The sequence below is a fragment of the Thamnophis elegans genome, chromosome 1 (assembly GCF_009769535.1).
Source record: "Thamnophis elegans isolate rThaEle1 chromosome 1, rThaEle1.pri, whole genome shotgun sequence".
Taxonomy (NCBI): domain Eukaryota; kingdom Metazoa; phylum Chordata; class Lepidosauria; order Squamata; family Colubridae; genus Thamnophis; species Thamnophis elegans.
Genome location: NC_045541.1, coordinates 32,784,547 through 32,804,067, shown reverse-complemented (window position 1 = coordinate 32,804,067; position 19,521 = coordinate 32,784,547). Strand labels below are relative to the sequence as shown.

At 40.7% G+C, this 19,521-nt stretch overlaps 1 protein-coding gene across 2 annotated transcripts in view; it reads right to left on the bottom strand.

Moving 5' to 3' along the window:
- The window catches only part of ITGB6 (integrin subunit beta 6), a 46,297-nt gene that overhangs the window by 17,076 nt on the left and 9,700 nt on the right, over nt 1-19,521 (bottom strand). For both annotated transcript variants that reach the window (XM_032220522.1, XM_032220530.1), the window contains exons 4-10: nt 16,905-17,151; nt 14,832-14,997; nt 14,054-14,215; nt 11,564-11,659; nt 7,638-7,727; nt 5,029-5,163; nt 1,978-2,404 (exon numbers count right to left, since the gene is read on the bottom strand). In XM_032220522.1, coding sequence (XP_032076413.1) covers nt 1,978-2,404; nt 5,029-5,163; nt 7,638-7,727; nt 11,564-11,659; nt 14,054-14,215; nt 14,832-14,997; nt 16,905-17,151 — 1,323 coding nt within the window. The remainder of the gene's footprint in view (nt 1-1,977; nt 2,405-5,028; nt 5,164-7,637; nt 7,728-11,563; nt 11,660-14,053; nt 14,216-14,831; nt 14,998-16,904; nt 17,152-19,521) is intronic.

Here is a 19,521-nt window from a genome sequence, read left to right as displayed (position 1 = left end):
CCGGGCCAGCAGAGACTACTGCAGGTTCACTCAGAGGCACGCAGAAGTGCAGGGGCATCGTATGAGCATGCCTGAACTGGTAGTAAAAAAAATTAGCAACCCACCAGTGCATATGCATGAATAAAAATGGTATAATGGAGGTAGACCGATGTGGAAATGTTGCAAAGATCATAATTGTGTTAAAAAATTGGAAAAAACTGTTCAATAAAAAAGTATTTTTTTAAAAAAGTGGAAAAATATATTGCATATTATAAGGTTTAGATCTTCAAATACTACACCTTATGCACAACAAAACAAGAACTCCTGGTCCACTAGACATGTTTAAAAGCAAAATAAAGAAGTATATTTCTTGAGTTTTTAAAAATTGTATTATAATTCAAAATAAATTCAATGAGAAATTTCATAATGGTCCTTCCACAAATACATACACCTATTAACACAATGATTTAATTAATCTTTATGTAGTGGACTTCATGGTGGAAGAACCCAAGTTTCCATCTGTGCATGGAAATCCTCAAATGAGGGGGGGGAAATCTGTTGCATCTGGAGGAGTCCAGATGAGATACTTAAATTTATGTTAAATTGGGTTACACTTACATCAAATTAGGTTAACTGTGTAGCCATGTATATAAATTGGAGTGAATGATTTTCTGATCATCAGGTTTTTCAGAAACCTGAACTCCATTCTCTGAAAGAATCCATTAAATCATGTCCACATGCATTTATACATGATGCACACAATTTCATAAGATTGTGTGCTTCTGTTCTGCATAATGCAGGTAGTCCTCAACTTACAACAGTTCATTTAGTGACTGTCTTACAACAGCACTGGAAAAAGTGACTTATGACTGTTTTTCCCATGACCGTTCAGCATCCCCATGGTCATATGATCAAAATTCAGACCCTTGGTAACTGACTCACATTTAGCAGAAACATTTCGGGCTCAATTGTGGTGGCAAGTTCAGGACTATCTATATATACATACCATATTTTTCAGAGTATAAGACGCACAGGAGTATAAGACGCACCAAGATTTTGAAGAGGTAATTTTTTTAAAAAAGGTTTTGCACTCTGCAGGCCTTCCAAACCCTCTGCATGCCTCATTTTTTATTTAAAAAATGAGGCATTCAGAGAGTTTGAGAGGCCTGAAAAGTGCTCCTGATTTTTTTTGCAAAAACAGGCCCATTGTTTGCCCCCAAAAGGTGCATGCATAGCCTTTAGGGGGCTTGTAGAGTGCTCCTGGGGGCTGGGGAGGGCCAAAATGAGCCGTTTTCATTCGTTTTTGTCCTGCCCAGCCCCCAGGAGCACTTTGTAGGCTTCCCAAACCCTCTCCACATCCATTTTTGCGAAGAGGGCAGGGTTTTGGGAGGCCAAAAATGCTGTATTTAGTGTATAAGATGCACCCAGATTTTCACCCTCTGTTTTTTTGGGGGGAAAGGTGCGTCTTATACTCCAAAAATATGGTATATACATACTTTCAATACTTGGGGGAGGGACACATCCCTAAATTATATACTTGTACTCCAATTGTTTTTGTTTCACACAGGTCGCTTTCAGGAAGTTAGGGGAGCTGGATGTCAGCTTGTAAAGCGTTTCCATGACTATTTTCAAGCTGACATAGAAAAGGCAAGAGAATTCCATGCATACCTTTGGCCAGAGTCAGATCTCATATTTCTGCAACTGGCGTGTGAGGTGCACAAGTTCATAGCCTGCCGCAGCACCTCGTTGGTGGATGTGATTTATGACACAGACAGAGGGGAGGGGAGACACAGAGGTAAAGTTCAGATGCCATTAAGCGAATATCAGATTTGGCTCCGCAGAAGAAGAAAATGCCAAAATGTTGCTCCTAATAAATGACTGGATTTCTTTTGAACTTTATCTCAAGGCTCGTAATTTACTTAGGGCATCTTTTTGAAACTTCACAACTGTATCTTTATTAGGTAGTTAGAAGGAAAGTACAATTTAGCACAGACTTACCTCCACAGACCAGCCCTCTAAATCTGCCACAAGAGAAATCATCGCATTCACAGTATGGCCCATATATATTTCCATATGCTGAAAGGTGGCAAATGCATTGTCCACAATAGCAGTCGCCTCTTCCGCTGCACAAGATCTGTTCTGGGAGACTTTTGCAGGACCCTGTACTCAGTGCATCTTTTTCGCTACATTTACAGTCTGGACCCATGTAGCCGGGGTTACACACACACACCCCACACTCGAAGGAACCGTTCCCGTAGTTGCACTTGGAGTTATTCACCTCTGCTTCCTTCTGACAATGACAGCTGCATTTGGGCTGGATCTCGATCTCCAATGCTTCGTTAAGACCAGTGGCCTTGATTAGGACTTTCCTTCTCCCTTCACCACAAGCTGAAGGGCTTAAACTGAAAGTCACATTGAAAGTGACCTAAAGAACAGAGAGGAAAAACCATCCATGGGAATGACGCGCTTCATCATTTTAGCATACAAAGCACAAAGTAAAGATTGGAACGAAAGCTAACTTGGAAATATTAACTGCATCAATTTGTGAAATATAGGATAGATATGTTTGACGTACTGTTTTATAGCATAAAATCTCATAGCTGAGAAGTTGAAAGCCGGAAGAAGGCAACTCTTCACACATTGCTGCCAACAAAATAACATAGATGTGTCTCCAGGAGTTGAGATCAATTTGGGGACCGATTTACCAGTACCTTCATTGGTATATTTCTGAATAAAATATGAAGTATAAGTGTTTTGAATATAGGGACATAAACCACAGGTTTCCCCAGAATCATCTGACACAGGAGACTTGTGCATATGATGAAGTGCAGTCCATGAAAATTTATGCCTTTTCATAAAATTTGTTGGCTGTAAACAAATAGTGCTACCAGAGTCCTGAATGCAGGTGAATTGAATGTAGGCAAACTGAATTCCTGATTTGCTTCAATGAAACTTCAATTTGAAGCAGTCCATAAAGCTACAAGCAAACCATCTCCCCCCCCCCCTACATTTCCCAGCACCGGGGGATTTCCATTTTACTCAAGAAAAGTGGATTTTGCATATGCAAAGAAACCACATTTCTTGAAGAGAGGAATGAAGGTAGAATAGTCCCACCTCAAGATTCTGGGCGCATGAGCACCACCAAGTCAAGCAAAACATTGAGGCCATGGTCACCTGTTTAATCCACCCCCAAATCTCACAGTGGATGCTTTTCAACTGTTCCCTGTTGGGAAAGCAACATGCTGATAGGTTTTTATCAAATTAATTTGGAAGAGATCCTTTAAACCAGTGGTGGGATCCTGCCGATTTAACAACTGGTTTGGTGATTGCGTATTTTAACGCTGCACATATATGTGCAGTTATACCAAAACTTACCTTCAACGTTAATGCTTGGGGGCACGGAAATCCGCTCTGCCACACTAAACAGCTGAGAGGATATTGGTAAGTAAAGCACAAGGGTAGGCGGGTGGACCCACCTGATTGTCAGAATTACCAGTTTGCCCGAACTGGTCTGAACCGTCTGAAGCCCACCCCTGCTTTAAACCCATGGTTTCTGCCTGCCTGGTGAGAGCTAGTGGAATTGAGCAGCTTCTGGTCTCCTTGATTAAACAATGCTATCTGTCAAGACCTAGCAACCAGGCCTTCTCTGTTGTGGTGCCTGCCCTCCGAAATGAGATCCAACAGAGATCCATAAGGAGCCCACTCTGATAGTATTTCAGAAGCCCTTGAAAACCTGGCTGTTGTCCCAGGCAGGGTGGATGTTGCCGCGCTGGTTAAATGTGTTTCAGTGTATATAGGCTATTATTCAGGCATGTTATGCTGTTTATTTATACTCTGTGTATTTGATGTATATTTTCTTTGTTATTTCATTTAAATTGTGAGATGCTCAGATTTATCTTGGAGTCTAGTGATGCCTAAATCTAATCAAATCAACAAAAATAAACCTTCCGTCCAAAGAAAAATGGCTGTTCTCCACCATGATGTTCCAGCTGATTTGCAAGGAGCAGCTGACTAGCAGGTAATCTATCCTGCTCCCTCTTCTTTACAAACCATGTGATCTTTATAAAGGAGGATCCATGTGGTATAATGGTTAAGGCACTAGATTAGGACTGGGGAGACCTAAACTCTCGTCTGTTCTTCGCCACTGAAGCCCATTAGTTGACTATGGACTAGTCACTATCTCCTAGCCCAGCAGTATCAAACTGGTGGCCCATGGGCCGGATGCGTCAAATGAAGGCCATGCCCAGCCCAGCTCTGCAAAGGGGAAAAAAGTCACAATATGTCACATGATGGCGGCCAGTTTATCACCTGTGTCCTAGCTCATCCTTTCTTATAGAGTTGATGTTCTTAGGGGAAAAAGGAGCAGTGGTGGGTTGCAGACGGTATGCCCCGGTACGGGCGTACCGGAGCCAGCCCGGAGCATCAGGTACCATTCCGGTATGGTGCTCTGGAGGGTCCACCTGCCCGCCCTCGCTCCTTACCTGTCCTTTAAAGCCTTTGGCACTTCCGCGCACAGCGCGTACAGCACCTGTGCGAGCTCCGCTGAGCAGTTGCAGTGTTGAGGAGGCGTCGTTTGAAGGTAAGACACATGAGTGTGTGTGTGCGCATGCAGTGTGCATTCATGTGGAGGACACTGGGACCCGTTGCAACCGTACTGGTTGAAATGGGATCCAGAACCCATCACAGAAAAGGAGCATCACACATTGACTTAAGCTCTAGGAGGAAAAATGCAAGACATAGAAGAAGCACCGAGCTTGCCAACCAAAGGTTTGCTTGAATGACAATGCATTTCAATATCTCAGTATTTGCCATGCTTCTTGACCACTAATTTATGCCAATTGGATGGAAGGCAATTTGTAGTTCTCCAGAAGTTATTGAATTTTGGCACTTAGCAATCCTGTTCAAGATAGCCAATTGAGAGGAATCCTGGGAGTTGTAGTTTACCAATACTCATCAGGTCACAGGTTTATGCCAAATCGCATTTAGGGATCCCAACTGTAATTGGCTTTGCAATGGGAAATAACATTGATAAAATTATAATCTACTTACCTGTTCTCCAACTTTAATATGAGAGCATTTCTTCTGGTGTGGAAAGGCAGAGCCCTGGCTGCAGATGGCAGTGAAATCAAGTTTTAATCCATCTGTGTCTCCCAGCACCTCCAGCTCTATCTCAGACCTGAGTGACTTAAAAACACAATTGTTGACACCATGTCATTGGAAAAGTAATGCCTTATAATTGTATAACTGATAACATCCTTCCTAGATCTAAACTTTGAATAGTTTAAAGACATCAAACATTTGATTAGTGTTTTTTTTACATTTTTTTTATTTTTCAAGGCATGTGCTTATACGCATGGTAAAATCTATGACTCAGATTAGAAGGCAATATGAGAGTACTGTACAACAAATATTTTGACAATTCAGACTTCCCCCTTGAGCTTATTTTCTGTGGAATATTGAAAAGTCAACACATCTGTGAATAATAATCTCTTGAATTTCTGCCACAATTTTAAAATGCTTCCATCATTGGAGCAATTTTAAAATGGAAACCCCTAATCACTTAAGGAACTTTAAGTGAATTCTTTTTCTGAGCGCAAAGGACAATTGTGATTGCATTTTTAGAAAACGAGGCACAACATGACATTACTGTTACATTGGCAGCAGAGTGTCACAAATTTTTTTAATAGCTTTAAAATATGAAATGTGGTGAAGTGGATGGGAATTACTTAGTCCATTAAGAATGGACGCCTGCCTGATGTATTAACAATGATTTGCCAACTCGGGTTATGGCTTCATGAATCATTCCTTCTCCTCCCTTTCACATAATGATGGAGAACTCTGTATAAACGATGATAATTTTTGCTATCAATAGCCATAGAATTGGCCTATGAAAATTAACAGATTAAGACAGTTGGAAGGGACCTTGTGGGTTATCTAGTCTAATCCACTGCCCCAACAGTAGACTCTACATCAGTGTTGATGAACCTTTTTAGCACCAAGTGCCGAAACGTGCACAGAAGGGCAGCTGTCCAGTGCGCATGCACGTGCCAAGAAGTTGGTTTTCTGGTTTCTGGCACATGCATGCACACTGGCCATCTGATATTCTGGTTTCTGGTACACATGCATGCACAAAGACTACCTGGTAAGTGCACATGTGCATGCCAGAAACCAGAAGAACAGCTACCCGCTGTGCATGTGCATGCTGGATCTTCTGGTTACTGGTGCATGCATGCACACTGGCCAGCTGGTCTTCATGTGCGCATGCACATACCAGAAACTGGAAGATCATCTTCCTGGCACGCAAATGCGCACTGGGCAGCTGCTCTCCTGTTTTCTGGCGCTCCTGCGCATGTGAAGACCAGTTGGTTGGTGCACCAGAACCCAGAAGAGCAACAGACGATAGCACGTGTGGCCGGAGAGATGGCTCCGCGTGCCACTTCCAGCACGTGTGCCATAGGTTCGCCATCATGGCCCTACATCATTTCTGACAGATGGCAGTCCAGGCTCTTCTTGAAAGCTTCCAGTGATGAAGCTCCCACAACCTCTGAAGGCAACTTCTGTTCCATTGGTTGATTGTTCTGTCAAAAAAATTCTTCTTATTTCCAGGTTGAATCTGTCCTTGTTCAGTTTCCATCCATTATTCCTTGTCTGGCCTTCAGGTGCTTTGGAAAATAGATTGACCCCCTCTTCTCTGTACCAGCCCTTCAAATATTGGAACATTGCTATCATGTCTGCCCTGGTCCTTCTCTTCATTAGACTAGCCTAAATAAATAGACTAAATAAATAAATTCATTTAACTGAATTTGGCCCAGCTCAGCTCTGTAAGACTAAGAGTCAACTTTTGCTCGGTATAGTCTGTTCTATTACTTAATAGTAGGGATGTAAAATGTTGGATCGAGCATTTTGAGAAAGATGAGATTCTATTTTGCTTCCAGATCATGCTGATCTGTTTGTTCTAGGGATGGTCCAACAATTTTTTGGAAGTAAATCTTCTAAAATGTAAAGTAGTTGATAGTGTTTCAGGGCCAGAACCACATCCAAACTACTAGCTCCAAAAACAAAACAAAAAAGTTCAACAAACTGCCAGACCACCCTCAGATCAGTATATCCAAAAAAAAAAAAAAAAGCAGAAAATTCAGCCAGCCTCTAAAATTTGACATTTTTGCACAGTTCATACCATCAGGAAATTCTTCCTAATATTCAGCCTGGATCTGTTTTCTTCTGCTTTCAACCGACTGGTCTAAAACATATTTTTTTAAAGACTAAGCTGATGTAGTCATTAGAGAAGTGTGTAGTATAGAAATAGTATTAGAAACTTATTGCTGTGTAAATAAACTGTATGAGTGGAGCCTCTGGCTAAAATCACATATTATGCTGAGAAAGGACTTTTTTTTCAAACCATGATCGCTGCAACAAGCTATAGTGATTTATGCTTGTAATCTATATTTTACCGTTTCTATGACTTTGTCTGAGTTTTTTATTTGCTAATGAAACATTGGACATAGCCAATATTTCAGAGAGAGAAGAATGCTATGTCCAAATTAATTTCTTTACATCGAATTACAAAAGTATGAAATTTTACTTAAGAGTATTATTTTATTTTATTTGTATGCCACCCATTTTCCCACGTTAAGGCAACACTTATTAATTTTACATACCTTGTATGCATCTATAATCAACTGGAGGACATTTCCAGAATCATGCTGAAGTGTCCCGACCGTAGCTCCAGGAATAAGATCCGCATATTGCTGCAAAATAGAATATTAACCTTTCCTCAGGGAAAAAAAATCAAATAAGGTCACCTGATAGATGATAAAAAATAAATATCTATCAGTTAATGAGGGGACCAACTCTGATATTTTTACCTGATACATATTTATTTCCAAAGTTAAAATACAATATTAAAGGAAAAAAGAGTAGATTACAACAACAAAAAGTGTATAAAATAGAATGTCAAACATGCACATAAAATATCTCCCCTGGTTGAATACTGATAAATACGTTTCATCAATAATAATTATTCCCCTGTTTGCAAAGCCAGTTCACAATTTATAACCTTCTACCTCTATATTTGCAAAATTACTACATAACAATAAAAAGTATCACAATTGTAGAAATCTATTATCAATCAACTGATTTGACCTACCATACTATATAAAAAAGTAATTAACAAGTAATCCCTAGAACAAAGTTAAACCTTGAAGCCCTCTGTTAATTATCTATTATTGTATTTAACTCACAGAAAATCCACTAGCAGTTTCTAATCTCCCATAAACCCACTGCAATCATTGTCTCTGGTCCATCTAGGATCAAATACCATAGGCTGATTCTTAATGGTAAAAAAAAAATCCTTCCAGTTTATCATTTTTACTTTCTTTAAAATTATAAGTGGGATCTTTCTGAAGAACTGTTTCTCATGTCTCACAAACGTAGGTTTCCATTGAAAATATCTCCATAACACTTGTTCAGTTAGTTTTCCTACAAATTGGCAGTTGTCTTCTGGTTGCCTGTAGTAGCTTTATTCCACAAACTCTATCAGCTTCCTTCTCTTTCAAGTCTGTTAACAGCAAATTAATTTCCAGTCCATCTGATTTCATAGCTAATTTAACTACTGTTGCTTGTATCTGGCTATCTTCTTTAGGATGATTTGAAATTGTGGCAAATTCATGAAACCTTTTATCATTTTTTTCATTTAAAATGTGTAATCAGGAAATCTTCCCCCCAAAAGTTTCCAAAAAAGGCTTTAACGATCATCTTTCATCTTCAGAAGCTTCCCTGAAGCCTCCAGAGCGCAAAAAACCAGCCCTATGGGCAAACCGGAAATTCAGGGACTGACTTCCAGTTTGCTCATAGGGCCAGTTTAAGTCCTCCGGAGCCTTTAGGGGCCTTCTGGAGGCTTCCCTGAAGGCTCCTGAGGATGAAAAATGACCCAACGGACAAACCGAAAGTCACTTCTGATTTGCTCATAGGGCCGTTTTTAGTCCTCAGGAGCCTTCAGGAAAGCCTCCGGAAGGCCCCTGAAGGCTCCGAAGGACTTAAACCGGCCCTATGAGCAAACTGGAAGTCATTCCCTGAATTTCCGGTTTGCCCATAGGGCTGGTTTTTTGCGCTCTGGAGGCTTCAGGGAAGCTCCTGAAGCCTCCGGAGGGCCTCTGGGGGGACGGGAGAGGCTGTTTTTGCCCTCCCAAGGCTCCTATAAAGCCTCTGGAGCTTGGGGAGGTGAAAAAAGCATGCAAAAAATGGGAGGGTCGTGCCTGTCATGCACGCATGAGCGTTGTGGGGGTCATACATTATATACCCCACCTGCGCTCCCCCCGCTTATGGCACATGAGCCAAAAAAGGTTTGTCATCGCTGCACTAGATCATTGTATGATACATCCCCTGTTAGCTATATTAAATCTACATTAGGAGCCACATTTGAGTGAGTCTTATTTAGGGCTTTGAGATTGGAGAGATTTAACTAAGGCTGTAAGATTAAATCTACTTTCCTTGAAGTTTCACTGAACTCAACTGGAATTCCTTCCATATAGATGTGGATAAGAAGGTGCTGTAGCCACACGTGGCCTAGTTAATGAGGCAAATGTGGTTGGACAGTTTTCTCTGGAAGACATTCAGGCCATGTTTGAACACTAAGAGAAATTCAGTCCATTGATGAAATGAAAGGCTGAGGGTGGGTGGGTGGAGAATGGATGGACAGGTTCTTAGATAAGGACTTTCTGGCTTTCTCTGTATATCATTTAATCTTGAAATAGTTAGCGCTCACTAATCACAAAATCACATTTTCTTTGGAATTCTACACCCTTTTCTCTCTGTATCTCTGCTATTATACGAACAATCTCACATCACATTATTTTTATTGTCATGTCAGAATTCCCATGTGTTTTGGTTTGTTCCCCAAGAACATTAAATCAGGTTTTGTCATGTTTGAAACTCCCATTTTTATTGTTTTCTTTGGATAGCTTGTTTGTTTCCCTTTTTAAAATAAAACCCCTGCTGTTTTTGTCTTTCTGCTATATCACTTTGTTTTCTACCATTGAGGGTGGAATTAGATTTAGTACCTGTATGTGTGCTAAATTTATACTACTTCAAAGAGATTAGGATTCTGAATCTAATAACATTTCTGATTAGAACGTTGAATAGTATTTTTTTGGTTACCATCCATCCCTTTCATCTTAATATTAATTTATTCGACTTAGAAGGCCACTCAACTCTTTAAGCCTCTCTGTGTTGTATAACATTAAAAAAGTAGGAAGAACTTTGGCTGAAATGCACAGTTCTTGTGCTAATGCTGCCTCTGCTTCTCCAGCTCCCCATTGCCTCTGGCTCTGACCTACTCTTCTTTTCAAGCCAGATGAGAACAAAGCCTTGATACAATGCCTCGTGAGCCAATCAACTGTTCTGCAGCTAGCAGCACAGCCCCGTGGCAGCAATGGAACTGGCAGAGCTGCTTTTAAAGCATTTACCAGCACACTACTGACTTCAGGAGTGTGCAGGGACTACATCAATGTAGTCTTCCCAATGTAAAAAAAAACAGTCCACCAAATTTTTTGATGGACACCAGAAGGCAGGCACTAACTAAATGATGCACTACTGGAGCCAAATATGGTGTCACAACCAAGCACCTTGTTGTGGCCTGCCAGCGGCCAGTGAAGCCGGTGGCAGACACAGACAGTGAGGAGGTTGGTGGGGGGGGGGGAGCATGGGCCAGTCCTGGAGTCTGGGGAAGGCTCTGATGAATAGTCTGCGTCAGAGGAAGAGATGGAGCCAGGGCCATCTGATAGTTATCAGCTGCCTTTGGAGTCGAACTCAGTGGAGCAGAAGAACAGCTGGAGCCTGTTCCCAGTGTGCGCATGCACAGAGCTGCCAGGGGAAGGGAACAGCTAAGGAACAAGGGTCAACTCAGGAATAAAGACACAGGAGGATGGTGAATGGCCCCTCCCATAAGGAATAAAGGAGAGCAAAAGGGGAGTGGAGTTTGCAGGAGACAATTAGTTCAATTCATTAGGGTGAAAATCTGTTCCTGACTTCTTGCCAAGTATTGTCTGCTGCAGAGTTGCATTTGAAAGATATTGGCCTGGCAGCTCTCCAAGCCTGATAAAGGTCTGTAGTTGTGAAATCACTTGAAAGATTGTTGGACGGGACTTTGCTGGAGAGGAATTCACTTTAAACTAAATAAAAGGGGTTTTATCGGGTTGAGGAATCAGCTTCATGCTTTTGGGAAGCCTAGGTCAGAACACCCCCCCCACCAAGGGCCATTGCAGAAACCTCCACATTGTCCAACCTGACTGGGTCACTATCCAAAATGGAAATCATGTTGTGCTCAGCTGTACCAGCCTTCGCGTTGCCTGCTCAATCTTGATATTGACTTCGTGGCAATTCAACTGGGACAGGGCTGCGGCCAGGGCTGCCAAATCTTTTGGAGTTTCAAAGGGTTCAGTTCAGCCCCAGCAATTCTTGAACTTCAGGCCACAAACAGTATGGCCCAACTTCAAATAATCTCAGTCCCTCTCATCCCAGAGCGTTTTTTAGACACCATCTTGAATGGCCAATCTAAGAAGAATGTGAAAAGACTTGGAGGTCTTACCTGATATAAATGAACTTGTTGCTTGGTGACTGCAAAAATTAACAGAATGTTGTTTTGCACAATCTTCTCTATCAATTGTCCTAAAGTTGGGTATTCCTGAGAAAATCAAAAAGGAAAATTGATCTTTACATCAACTTTAAATTCAAAAATAACCTACTGTGCATGTTAAGCACCTGGGCAGTGCCAGATGAAAGGCTCACATATTGGGTGCAGATAGGGCACAGTAGGTTAATCAAAGCATAGATCCTCCCTAATACTTTCTTTCACCTTCCTAGAAGAAAGATATTAGGAATTAAACAAAGGCTACTTTTCCTTTATGGAAAATGTAAATTCATGTTTAAGAAAAGCAGAATCTAATCCTTTTGGAAAAACACTGAGATTTCTATTAAGGAAGACAATTATCTCAAAGTTTCCTACAGGTTCTTATTAGGTTCTTATTAGGGACTTGATGGCTCAGGGACTAGGACGCTCAGCTTGTTGATCAGAAAGGTCAGCAGTTTGGTGGTTCAAATCCCTAGTGCCACGTAATGGAGTGAGCTCCCATTACTTGTCCCTGCTTCTGCCAACCTAGCAGTTCGAAAGCATGTAAAAATGCAAGTAGAAAAAATAGGAACCATCTTTGGTGGGAAGGTAACAGCGTTCCATGTGCCTTTGGCATTTAGTCATACCAGCCACATGACCATGGAGACGTCTTCGGATAGCGTTGGCTCTTTGGCTTTGAAACGGAGATGAGCATGCTCCCCCCTAATGTCAGGAATGACTAGCACATATGTGCAAGGGAAACCTTTATCTTTTACCTTAATGCCTGGGCTCCTGGGAACCTCCTCTTGGTGGTAGCCTAATCCTCTATAACAGGTGGGTCCAACTAGTATGGCTGGCTGGGGAATTCTGGGAGGTGAAATCCTCAAGTCTTAAAGTTCCCAAGTCGGGACACCCCTGCTCTACAGCCAGCATCTGCTGATCAGGATGACCTTCATCCCTATCAGGGTTCTGGAAAGCAATGAAGAATTGGGTTTTTGTGGGTGGGTTGGTGGGAATCGAAGAATTGAATAGACTCCTGATGATTGCTTTTGAGGGAATGGCACCTTCTGGTGGGATAAGGCTGAACAAATTGCTGATTATTTGTTGTTGTCTTTGCCTTGTTACCTATTGTGTATTTTACCTTCCTACAATGTGGAATTAAAAGGCTTTGACGGGAGGGACATGGAAGCTTAACAAATAAATAAATACAGCTGTGTAAATAGAAAGGCAGGGAAGCCCGTTTAGAATTCATCTGCGTCAGCCACACAAAATTATGAAGCCCAGGGGGCAGACTTGGGGAAAAGCACTTTCACACTTTCACAAATTTGGGTTGCTGATTGAAAAAGACTGCGTGAAGAAAAGTTCCTTCATCAAACTTGGACAAACATCCACACTGGATCAAGGGATGACTTATGCTGAGGGGGTCTTCAACAAGCAGTAAAATGTGTTTTTAAAACATTCTTCAAAACCCTGAGAAAATCACTGAGAAGTGGAGCTTGTATGCAAATAAATATGTACTGAAGGATGATAAAAATAGAGCAAGTACAGTATAGGACAGTGATGGCGAACCTATGGCACATGTGTCACAGGTTGCATGCAGAGCCTTCTCTGCGGGCATACCAGCTGTCATCCCAGCCCAGTTCCAGCATGCCTCCCACCGACCTGGTCTTCGGCCACACATGCACAGGGGGCAGGGGGCATGCAGGGAATGTGTGTGCCCATGCATGAGGGAAGGCGTATGTGCGGGGGTGCTTGCATTGGATTTTTGAGGTTCGAGCGCATGTGCACACTCCTCACGTCCCATTTTGGGCCTGGAAGGCCTCCTGCACCAACCTGGAAGCCAAAATGGGGTGCGGGGGGCTGTGTGCGACCCCCACGCCCCATTTTGGGCCTCAAAAGCCTCCCTCACCAACGTGGAAGCCAAAATGGGCAAGGGGAGACGGCACATGCACGGGGATGCATGCACGGGAGGGGCACATGCATTTGCATTGCATTTTGGTGGTTCGTGCATGCGTGCTTTGGGCACTCGGCAACAAAAAGGTTAGCCATCACTGCTATAGGACATCCCCAACTTTAAGAATTCATGATACAAGTATGGTGTTGGAAGCCATCACAATTTGGTATAATAAGATGGTGCTTTTTAAACTAGATTTGGGATGCCTCTTATTTAGAAAATTAATGTCCCTGTGGTGGTAAAAGACATGATTGCTCTCCGTTCTCCCGAAGTAGTGTAGGATAATTTTCAAATAGGAGATGTCCCCAACCCAGCATGAAATTCAGTTCTGTGGTGAAAGGGTAATTTTATTCTAATTCGTCTGAAAATGGCCTTGTACAAAATATATTTACATGTTCATTTGAGAATACTTTAAAAGGCATAATGCATGGAGTTCTACAAATGCAATTTCTAACACTATTAAATGTACAAGACTGGAGAATGGGAAAGAATTGAATAAAATAAAAAGCAATTACCAAAACAGTTGACATAGAGTATTCATTCTGTTGATCCAGGTGGCATTTCCCATCATTTGGAATAACTATTCCTGCTAATTTACTATCCATCCCAAAATGAGAATCGGCATCACTCACAAACACTAACAGATGTAATGAATCATTTCTCCAACCAATTTTTTCCTGCAGTAAAACATTAATAAGTGATGACAGGGAATATGAGGTAAAGCAATATATGCTGTGTTTTGGTATCACATGCAGAACAATGAAATATGATTTATCTCGTTCTGATGATTAAAAACATGCCAAGCTCTACTCTAAAAAAGGGATGAAAATTAGTATTCGAAAGAACGATCAGAGAAAAGCCATAAGATTTTGCTGCCTGAGGTGAAGTAGTAAATACCACTCTTCAGTGAAACTTGCAGAGCAGTTAAGGTCAACCATATTATCTGAGTACTTGAGGTAGAGTATAATAAATTATATACATAATCAGCAATTCAGAATATTATTTATTGGCTCTACAAGGCTGCACAACTCTGTAAAAACTCTGGATGGCTTACAGCTTTTAGTGAAAACAGTAAAAATACAATTCATGTAATCTGCAAAAGGTAATTCTTTAAACAGATGAAATCCTACAACTTAATACCCACCCTTACCCAAGAGTTGGGGCCAGGTTTTTAAACTTTTCTTGCACATTGAGGTACTTTCATATGGGATGTTCTGATCTAAAATAAAGTTAGCAATAACATAGTCTTCATTTACCCAAAATCAACATAAAACACAGTTATTGTTTCTTTACCTTACAAACAGCTGCCTGCATAATTGCATCAAATCCTCCTTCTGGAGTATCTAAATTGGCACTGATTTTCTGTTTTCTCACAATTTCATTGAACCTTTCAGCATCGTTTGTCAGCGGAAGAACATGCTTGTATCCAAATGTTGGCAAACAATCAAATGGGACATTTCTGTAAAGTAAAATGTTTAGGTGCTTATACATGACGATGGAGGTCACATTAAAAAGCTTTAGTCTTGAGGCGCATTTGGGATGGCCCTTTATTCTCTTCAGTATTCAGCAGTACGATCTTCAGATGGATTTTAGTTTATATAATTGGCATCTCCCTGAAGATTTGAGTTCAGTACATTATAGCTGAGGGATAGGATTTTGAACCCACTATTCCTAGGACAACCTGTTTTATATCGATGCTCCAAAATAAAGCACAATTTATAGGACATTTGGTGAGTAACATTACTTGCAGAGAAGCCACTATTTCCTACAATAGCAATAGCATTTATATATTTCATGGTGCTTTCCAGCCCTCTATAAGTGGTTTACAAATATGTCATTTATCCTTTTATCCAGTGCAAAGCACCTGAGGGCAGGACAAAAAGCAATGAAACTAATCAAGGAGAGAAGCAACCTAGAATTAAGGAGAAATTTCCTGACAGTTAGAACAATTAATCAGTGGAACAACTTGCCTCCAGAAGTTGTGAATGCTCCAACATTGGAAGTATTTAAGAAGATGCTGGATAACCATTTGTCTGAAGTGGTGTAGGGTTTCCTGCCTAAGCAGAGGGTGGGACTTGAAGACCTCCAAGGTCCCTTCCAACTCTGTTATTCTATTATTCCTTGCCAGATCAGAAAGTGGATGGTAGTTTCCTGTTTATTGAGATTGGTGGAAACCAGAATAATTCTATGGTTGTAGCTTTGTATTCCTATTGTAGCTTTGAGTATGTTGAGGAATTCAATAAATCTTGTTAGTTCATAGAATCTGAAATGCCCCGTCAACATGTTCCACTGGTGGAGTTTCTCAGTGTCTGGTGGAATAGGCTGGTACTGCATCTGAGCACAGCATCCTTAGCTTGATTGCCAGAAATCTAGATAATCACCTCCCTACCCCCACGTAAATGAATAGCTTATGGACAAACTGAAATAAATAATTAATATCCAGACCCGATTCTATGGAATCAAGGCTAGAGACCATCCTAAGTGGAAAGTACCAGCGGACAAAAAAAGCTCTACAGAGAATCATTAAAACCAGCCTGATTATCATCCGGCTCCAGCTACCAGCCCTGGATGACATCTTCACATTTCGCTGTTTAAGGACATTGCACAACATTATGAGACTCTTGCCATCCTGCTTACAATCTTTTTAGACTGTTGCCTTCTGGCAGAAGATACAGAACAATTAAAACTTGGACCACGCAACTTTTGAATAGTTTTTATCCCAGAGCTATAATCCCAGAGCTACACTCAATAATAACTAAAGGGCCACCATTAGTGAGCTGTTGGACAGCATTACTTGGTCAGTTGTGTGAATGCTTGGGTGGTTTAGGGGTGGGGAATTTTTGGTGGGTGGGTGAGGTTTGGGGACTGTCGTGTGTTCAGCCTGGTCTCCAGGTATTATGTGAATTTTGTTGTATGGGTATACTGTGTATATACTGTACGTACAATGACAATAAAGTAAAAACTAAAATTAAAACTAAACAGAATGATTAAAGCAAGACTGGAGAGCCCATAAAGCCAATGTATCTGATCCATCAAAGCTGTCTGCAATCTTGAAGTTTTGGAAAGGATAATGAAAGGTGGGCCAGAATGTTGCCTTGAAGAGAGTTGATTTAGTATACATTGTTTGTGTGCATACATTTGAGGGGATGGATGGGTTCTGATTGCATGTTTATGGATGAAAGGCCATTGGAGGTGACTTCTCACTTTCAGCAGTCCCTGATCTGTCTCCTGGGAGTGGGGGGAAATCCCCAATTTCTGTATTAAAACAATGAATTCATCAAACTGCATTTAAGGAGAACTATCACATTTTAAGTTCAAACTATATTTCTAAAGAGTCAGAAGAAATGTTTGAACTTTTCTACCAACCGGCAAGGATTCCGCAGATCTTCCGTCAGAGTATTGATGTATGGTAAAACTGGTTTTTCAACAAAAGACCCGAAGCCCATCTGGAAATTACTTGTGAGCTTAGACATTTCTTTGGACAAGGTAGACCCCAGTTCCTTTATGGTTTTCAGATCATCATCCATAGAAGCTGAAAGGTCCATCAGGTAGTAGAGATCAACTGGATAATCTTCAGTCTGACGAACATTGATCTGTATCGTTTCTTCATTTCCTTGTGGAGCCAAAGGTGAAACAGAAAACTAATCAAACAACTGTGGTTAAAAAAGGGGAAGAGGAAGTACAAGTATTGACTGGGCCTCTTTATTCTTCATGCTGCATGGTATTATTCAGTGACAGAATATTTCAGCAGTAGCATTAACTCTTTTAATAATTAATAATGTCTGATATGGATAGTGAAAAACATCTGCAAAGTATAATAGCAAAATATGCTTTATGGACAGACTACTACAAGAAACAACAAATTAAAAGTTGGAATGACTAGCTCAGTAAAAAAAAAAAAAACTGCCTTCCCCATCCTATTGGCCAGGAAGAGTTCCTTCCTGTAGAAGCATCAGAAGGTTTGTTTCATGATCGATATTTTTCCTCTAGTTCTGAGCAGTGATGAAATTCAAAATCCCCATTCCCATCCCCTTCCAGGGGAAGGATACTGCAAAATCTCCATTCCCACTCCACTCTGGGGTCAGCCAGAGGTAGCATTTGATGGTTCTCCGAACTACTCAAAATTTCCGCTATCGTATCTCCAGAACGTGTCATAACCTGCTGAATTTCAGCCAGGTTCTGAGAAGGGATGGAACCACTTTTCAGCAAACCTAAAATAAACAGTGTAGAATACTTCGAAGCTTTGCATACTCACATGCCATTCACTTTCTGTATTCATTCATTCATTCATTCATTCATTCATTCATTCATTCATTCATTCATTCATTCATTCTGGAGATTCCCATACCTCCAGAAAATGAGATGGCAGAGAATTCCACCCAGCCTACTGCTGTTTTGTCAAAACAGTTGTCAAGCAGGGCATTAAGCCTTGATGTGCAGTCAATGCACATCAAAAGGAAAAAAAAAAGGAAATTGGGAGCATCCCTTTCAGTAAGTCTTGGATCACCTGCAAACACATATCTACACCTTTGAATGTGAATTGAATTAGAATGTGCAGAAATAAACAGATTAGTGCTTACTATAAAGGAGAAAGAACAAACTGAATATTATATGACATGGGAGCTATTTTATGGATGGTTGGAGAATAAAAACAGAAGTGAGAAATAAATGGAGATCAGTGAAATAAAGAATATATGTTAAGATAGAAATGTAAACAATATGATGATGATTAATATGATTAAGATTATTATACCTAATATTATATTATATTCTCATTAGAAAATATGTAGAGGGAGAAATGAATAGTGATAATGCTGATTATTATTATTATTATTGTAAATTAGAGCATTATTATCAATGGAGACATTTGTACCCAGATAACACACTGTTTAATGGAAGATGATACAGTATGTTCAAGTTAAAAAAATAAATAAAAATGTATATTAAGAAAAGAAAATATTTACACTTCTGATAGGCACAGAAATGTATTTGATCTAATACTATATGTTATTGGCACAGTCTAATGTTACTAACTACTGTCACACAATAATCTTGGTGGCATTTCTTCTCTGTCATGCACATCTCCAGGGGAACACCTGAGTGACAGAAGTGCATACATACTTCCAGGCCTGAGGGCTCCATGTGAACTTTGAGCCACCTTCATTCATCTGTGATGGGCTGTGATGACCCAACCTGCTAACAGGCCACATTTGAAAAAGTAGTGGGTGAGGACAGAACAACATTTTAATTTTATATTTAATTTCAAACTATTTAGTGCATTTCATTTAAATATGAATGCACATTGTGGGAAGTTATCATCCAGCCCTCTCCCAGAAAAATGAAATATCCTACAAAATATTGAAAAGGCAGAATATTTCTCTGGATATGAAAAGAAAGAAACATGTTTTAAAAGACAGAATAGTTGCCTGTAGCTTCCTGCCCATCCCCACTGTTAATGGGCCATTAAGAAAGCCAAGCTAGTCCACTTTTACATAATAAAGGTTTCTCCACTACAGCTCCAGAGGGAAGGGATTAAGGAACTTTACCCAACTGACCACATGGCATCTGAGAACTCAACCAAATCTGGATTCAAAACACAGCCTAGAGAGTTGTCCCTGCATGGCCCCATGGGAGTCTGACAACCAATCAGAATACATTTCTTACGCAGGAACAGGAAACAGAGAGGTGGGACTGAACAGGTTATAAAAAGCCTACCAAGCCCTTCCCTCAGCCCTTCTCTTCTTCTCCACCAACACTGAAGCATGTGATCACCTTTTCTGTTCAGGGCTCAAGCCATGTGGCCCTGTCCAACAATAAACCATCTTTCCAAGCAGCCTCCATGTCTCCAGTGTCTTTTTCCCCACTTGGAGCTGAACCCAGAAGGATATTTCTTTCATCAACATGTTGTTCATTAATATTACGTTAAATACAATAAGTATGTATATACTTAATGTTAAACTAGTTAAATATTATCTTGCTACTC